The sequence below is a fragment of the Lutjanus erythropterus genome, chromosome 14, assembly GCF_056507025.1.
Source record: "Lutjanus erythropterus isolate fLutEry1 chromosome 14, fLutEry1.hap2, whole genome shotgun sequence".
Taxonomy (NCBI): Eukaryota; Metazoa; Chordata; class Actinopteri; order Lutjaniformes; family Lutjanidae; genus Lutjanus; species Lutjanus erythropterus.
Genome location: NC_139330.1, coordinates 19,802,388 through 19,808,762, shown reverse-complemented (window position 1 = coordinate 19,808,762; position 6,375 = coordinate 19,802,388). Strand labels below are relative to the sequence as shown.

At 41.4% G+C, this 6,375-nt stretch overlaps 1 protein-coding gene across 3 annotated transcripts in view; it reads right to left on the bottom strand.

Annotated features, from left to right (window-relative positions):
* Positions 1–1,152: 1,152 nt before the first annotated feature.
* Positions 1,153–6,375, bottom strand: part of col17a1b (collagen, type XVII, alpha 1b) — a 28,834-nt gene continuing 23,611 nt past the window's right edge. For all 3 annotated transcript variants that reach the window (XM_084735324.1, XM_084735323.1, XM_084735325.1), the window contains 14 exons: positions 6,203–6,289; positions 5,309–5,347; positions 5,064–5,180; positions 4,855–4,974; positions 4,656–4,769; positions 4,275–4,409; positions 4,062–4,181; positions 3,774–3,959; positions 3,189–3,338; positions 2,788–3,093; positions 2,197–2,361; positions 1,976–2,056; positions 1,466–1,549; positions 1,153–1,367 (listed from right to left, as the gene is read on the bottom strand). In XM_084735324.1, coding sequence (XP_084591450.1) covers positions 1,312–1,367; positions 1,466–1,549; positions 1,976–2,056; positions 2,197–2,361; positions 2,788–3,093; positions 3,189–3,338; positions 3,774–3,959; positions 4,062–4,181; positions 4,275–4,409; positions 4,656–4,769; positions 4,855–4,974; positions 5,064–5,180; positions 5,309–5,347; positions 6,203–6,289 — 1,760 coding nt within the window. In that variant the 3' untranslated portion in view covers positions 1,153–1,311. The remainder of the gene's footprint in view (positions 1,368–1,465; positions 1,550–1,975; positions 2,057–2,196; positions 2,362–2,787; positions 3,094–3,188; positions 3,339–3,773; positions 3,960–4,061; positions 4,182–4,274; positions 4,410–4,655; positions 4,770–4,854; positions 4,975–5,063; positions 5,181–5,308; positions 5,348–6,202; positions 6,290–6,375) is intronic.

Genomic DNA, 6,375 nt, shown 5'->3' with positions numbered 1-6,375 from the left:
AATCAATTGTTTATTAGTGATTATCTGAGTCCCTGTCTTTCAACCATTACTTTTACCAACAAACCTTTCAAGTAAATCATCAGTCCCAACATTTACTGTAACCCTCGTCCCCCTCTTGCTGCACACACCCTCTGCTCTGACCGGGACTGTGTCAGATTGCTCTACGTATTTAAAAATGTTTTGCAATTTGTGTGGGGTTGATGGAACTAAAAGCTGCAAATAAACTCCTGCACACTGTCTAACCTGCAATAAAACATTTATTTACAATGTTTTGGTGCTAGACCTTCATATATTGTTTTTTTTTTGCTGGCTATGTACAAAGTAAAAAACTTGAACTTGATTATTTGTCCTAATCCATCTTAAAATTGCAGCTATTTTACAAGTTTAACCGCTCAAGTGCATGTTTAAAATTAATACTGGATCACATTTTAAATTGGAGTTGAACTTTTTGGTGCAGCAGAATTAAATTTAGTCTCAGTTTAGTGTAAAAACTAAACAGACATTTAAAGAGCTTTAAATCTTCATTCATTTTAAGCTAGTTTAAAAGTTTGGTGCAACATAATTACACATTTGCACAATTGTCATAAATCATTTGGCTGTTGATGGTCTAGCAACGAAACAAATAAATGTATTATTGCAAGTTAGACAGTGTGGGAGTTTACTGGCAACTTTTCACTCATCCCTCTCCTACGCACCTGTCTCATGAAATAGATGTGAAACTGAAATGCTCTTCTGCTCTCTGAATGGATAACTGCCAGGGGTCTTGATTTATGTGGGTAATCTGACAGTATTGTAGCCTTTTATGAAACATTGAAGAGTTACTTTGACACAACATGTAACACTTATATAGTCCTCGATACAGTATAATCCTCAAAAGACAATGAATACAAAAAAGTACACCAGACACTCAAAGTTACAAGCAGTGGAAAAAAGATGCAAAGTGCAATAAAAAATATCAGCTACTTATTGCTTAAAAATAGATATTCTCTTAAACAAAGCTGCCCCTGGGAAAAAGTTTGAATGCAAGCTTCTAACTAAGCAAAGTAAACATTATACACCCACATGTCACAAAAACATGAAGTCTGTGTTATAAAAACACTGACCAGCAGCTGAATCTATACCCCTACTGAAGCCGTTTTAAAGAGACGGTGATGCATTGTTTGGCCACTTTTATTTTCTCAAATTTCCCTATGACTTTTCTACAAATGGCAAGAATAAGGAGCATTTTTGACTACTTGCATTGTTACAGTTAAACCTAAAAAAAGATGAGTGAAAATGAAATCTGACATGACCCAGTAGTATGTTAGCCCTTCAGCCACCATTGGCTTGACGGCGAAGCTTCCTGTGACGACCAACCACTTTATTACCTGCAGCGTGGATGAAAAAAAAAAAAAGGTGATGAGTTACATGTATGTAACACTGGTAATTTTTTTATGTGGTTTTACAACATTTTGACTGAGGTTACCTGCATCCCTCTTCTGCACTCTGTGTGGAATTTGGACAGTGTAAGACCCTGGTAGTCCTGGTAAACCTGGACGTCCTGGATCACCTGTGAACACACAAAACTCTTGTCTCAGTCCCTCAGACAGTGAAAAAGACTCATTTAATCTAAGAAATAGAAGTCAGATTTTAAATTTAGCAGAGCTCTGCTGCACAATTAAAACCTAATCTTAGTTTAGTAAATCCAAGCTTAGTGACGTAAACCAAATTTTGTGTTTAATCAACATAGATATCTTGCTTACCCAAAATAACATGAATAAACAAATTAATAATAAAACTGTGGGCTACTGAGACCTAAAAGAGAAAAAGACAGCTATTTTAAATTTAGAGTAAACCTTATATAATTTTAAGTATTTTTTTAAAAGTTTGGTGCAACATAAGAGGGTTTAAAGATAAATCCTTGTTGATGCAACCAAGGTTAAAACATCACTCTGGCAAAGATACAGTGATTCATCAGGTCTGTTTATAAACATACCCTTGTCTCCTCTAGGTCCTGGATACCCCCTTTCTCCCCTTGGTCCGGGGCTTCCTGGAGGTCCAGCGATGGTGCCATAGGCTGTGTGAGAGCAAAAGCACAGATTCAGTTATGATGAGGCAACATTTTCCAGCTACACTTACATAATTCTGGATAGTTTTTCGCTGCTGCGAGGTTCACCCTGATACAGCATGTGGAAAGTCATAACTCTGTGTGCTCACTTCTGAAGAACTGCATGAGGTCAGCTGTGACGTTGCCGTAGGCACCGATGACGCGGCTTACACCAGCTGGTCCGGGAGGGCCAGGTGGACCGGGGGGGCCTTGGATCGCTCTTACATTCGCCTTCCAAGGACCCTCAACCAGATACTCCTGCAGCAGGCCTTGATCTAGAGGAAGGTGTTATACCAAATTATTACACTGTTTTGGTTAAATAGTTGATTCTAATTGGTCAGTTACATAATTCTAAAGTCTGTTATTTCTGTATAGCAGACTGTTGCTGTGAATGCAATTCTGCTCATAGACTCTGTAGGAGCAATAAAATTATTTTTAAATCAATAAAATAATCTTTAGATTAATATTTTGTGCCATTTTTTGTTTTTGAAGGAAGTGAGATAAGAGATGTAAGGTGACTGGATCATTATTGTGAAATAACGTATTTTACAACTCGTGGTCATTTTGTTTCTGTCATTATTATTGACTATTGTAACTCACTGAATCCATGGCAACACCTCCTGTGCAACATCTAATGTAGTCAGAACATATTTTCCAAATAGAAGTAAAATGTCTATGTTTGATGGCTGTAATCAACTTACTCTTGATATAGTCTGTGACTTTCATGGCAACATTGGAGTAGTCCAGTCTCTCAGCGAGTCTGCCGACATCGATTGTGGCCACACTGTAGCGAGGGTCGTTCTGAGAGTAGCCCTGACCTTGTCCCTGTGAGTGGCCCTGTGCTTGTCCCTGTGAGTGGCCCTGGCCCTGTGAGTGGCCCTGGCCCTGTCCATAGCTCTGGCCCTGGCTATAGCTGTGGATGTAACCCGGCTCGCCACGCTCTCCTTTTGGACCCTGAGGTCCTGGAGGCCCTGGAGGTCCAATGATGGCACGACGAACATTGTCACCTAAAAAATAAGAGTTAATTTCATGTTCAGGTTTTATGAGGGTTATGTTTGACTGCAAACACTCATCACATGTCTTTAATCAGTCGGGAACTTACTGGTCAGATAATCCTGAACTTCAGCACGGATGGTCTCCCGAGGGAAGTTTCCACTGAAGGAAACGGTTCCAGAGTGACCGCCCGCTGGACCCCGTGGTCCTGGTGGACCCTGAGGACCAGGAGGGCCAGGAAGACCTCTGAAACCAGAGCCTGAGGAAAGATTCAGTTCAACGTTAGATGAGGAACCCCGATGCAGCCCTGTTTATCTTAATAAGAGAGGATGATTGACTAAAAAATGAGTGGACAATCAAGTGACCACAGAGTTGCTCTAATGCAGGTATGTTGTATCACATTTAATTAAAGAGGAACTTTGCAGTAACTTTCACCACCTCGCTTCCTCTCTCTTTGACATATCTGACGTATCTCATGTTTTCCCAAAGGTTATAGCAACTAGTTTGCTAGAAACTGGAATGTGAGGCTGATTTTGGCCACATTTTGGAATATATTTCATATAAAATATATGCATGGATCATATTTCACTTTGTTGTAAAATGCAACATTACATTATCATGTGAATCTAAGCCACATTGGTTGTTTCAGTGTTAGTGATTTTTTATACATTATCATCCTCTCTATCAGACTCACCCTGCAGATAACGCTGAATGTCCTCCAAGCTGTAACCACTACCACGGTTTCCTGACCCATACACAGTGGCAGTGGAGACTCCTGGTGGCCCCTGAGGGCCAGGAGGTCCAGGTTGTCCTGGGATACCCGGAGGGCCAGGAGGACCATGTTGTACGGCAGAGTTAATCCATGAGCGGAAGTCTGGATCTGTGTACATGAAGATGTGAGGAAGATGATGAGTGAGTGACTAACTTTTGACTGTTGTTGGAGAATGTGTTCTGTGTGATTAACTCTCAAGAAGAAAATTACTTCTCATCAATGCAGAATAGTCAATTGTGGCAGTAGTGAAGCCTGAGCCCCCTGCACCAGGAGGCCCAGCAGGCCCAGGAGGACCGGGAGGCCCAGGTGGACCGCGGGCAAGCCCTCTGTCTGAAAATGACAATAAAAGCAGTTTGATTGATTGATGAAGTCCAGGCTCCACTTACAGGGTTACTGTTTTCTGTTAGTACAATCAGTGCTTACCGGTCATGATATTGAAGACGTATCTGGCTACCTCCTCTACTTTGTAATTGCCTGAAACTCCTCCTGATGCGCCTGGTGGTCCCGGTGGTCCTTGTGGCCCTGGTGGTCCTGACAAATATCTCCTCACATCGTCTCCTAGACAGATCACAGCAGAGAGAAAGAGTTTAGCCCCGTACACAGTCAAATGAGATGATGGACTACTATATATAGAATGGATAATATGCACTGATCAGCCACAACATTAAAGCCACCTATATTGTAGCCTAATAGTGTGTTGGTCACCCTTGTGCTGCCAAAAGAGTGCTAACCCATTGAGACATGGACTCCATCATGTATCCGATACCATGTGGCTAAGCTGGAATGTATTTATATCATGCTTACTCTGAAGCATGGTGATGAGAGCGTTGACTGTGAGGGAAGATCCAGAGCCAGGTCCAGGAGGACCAGGTGGACCTGGAGGACCCTGAACACCAATGTTGAGGCTTGAGCCTGAACCTGAAATTGTACAACACAGTTAATGATGATCCCCATTCTACTAAAAGTACAATATAATAACATCTGGCGAAAATCACAGGCTTACGTTGAATGTACGCAATGATTCGAGCGGAGATGTCTTCCATAGAGCCTGAGAAAGTTCCAGGGATTCCTGGAGGCCCAGGTGGACCGGGAGGTCCGGGGATTCCAGACTGTCTGTTTCTACCTGCATAGAACAAATAAAACGCAATATTACTCTTTTCTGTCTCGCTGACAGCCTGTGAGCTCGTGACCTCGCTTCAGAAAAACACTTACTCAGATAGTCGGTGATGTACTGGTGCATCTCAGTAGAAGAAGAGAAGGAGCCTGGACGGCCTGGAGGGCCAGGGGGACCTGGGGGACCAGGAGGTCCTGAGGTGACTGAGACAGAGCCTGAGGGAAAAAAAGAGGCTATGTGGAGTCAAACTGTAAAGGAATTCTTAACTACTTGAGATAAAAGACCCCACTTTGTATTTTATTGTAAAGAGTATTATCAAACAATAGTTTAGATTTTTTTTTACCTCTTGAAGAGCCAGGAAGACCAGGAGGACCAGGGTCCCCTTAAAAAAGATAAACAATAAAAGCATTATCTTCATGTGAGCACAGGCGGACACAGTGTTTATTACAGAAGCCCTGAGAAGCAAGTGAGAAAAAACTTCTGGTGATCCATTTTCCAAATCTTATCTTAAATCTTGAATTGTTTTTTCTTCTGTGTTTAACCTAAGAAAAAAGTGGAAAAAAAAGGTTTTGCCAAGATAATCCTTGTTATTTCATTTGTGAAAGTGGTCAGAACAAGTTTTAGCAGGTGAATTTTTAGGTCAGGATCAAGTGTTTGTTTTTGTAGTACTCATTTTGGCCACAAGAGGCTGGCATGCACCCATAGACAATAAATTAATGGACATCACCCAAGGGCTTGAGGACAACAGTTCTGAAGCCTTGACTTTAGCATTATGGCAGTTAGCTTCTTGGTTTTTTGCAACCAGAGCATGCACAGTATGAACACAAGCATGGAGCTGGTGCGTGACGTACCGCGACTTGGGCGGTGCTTGGTTTTGGCTTGTTCATTCAGCAGGAAATAATAGCAGCCTGCCTGGTTGCACTCTATCTCATATTATATTTACAAAATAGCCTAAAATATGTTTCTGAAAACATTTTAAGCAAGAAATAGTCAACATGGTCAAAACTTTCTGACAAAATCTGTTAATGTGATAAAATGGTTATTCTACCTATTTCACAGATGAACAAAAAGCAAGGAACCTAGACTTGGAAATATTTTCCTGGCTGCTCTTGAGTCATAAACAATTAGACAAAACTATTAAGATCAGACTTAAAAGATGGATGACACTCTGCACTCTGAAATACAGACAATAAAACACTGACGGCATTCACAGATTCTGATGTTTTGTTAGGTTTACCTTTATATCCCTGTGGTCCCGGAAGTCCAGGAGGCCCTGGAGGACCTGGTGGTCCTTGGATCCCATGTCCTCCAGCATAAGTGGAGACTGTAAGGAACAAATAAATATACAGTTACACATAAAGCCTCAGACTTTGAGGTTATCACAAGTGTGACTGTCTAACATGATTTTGT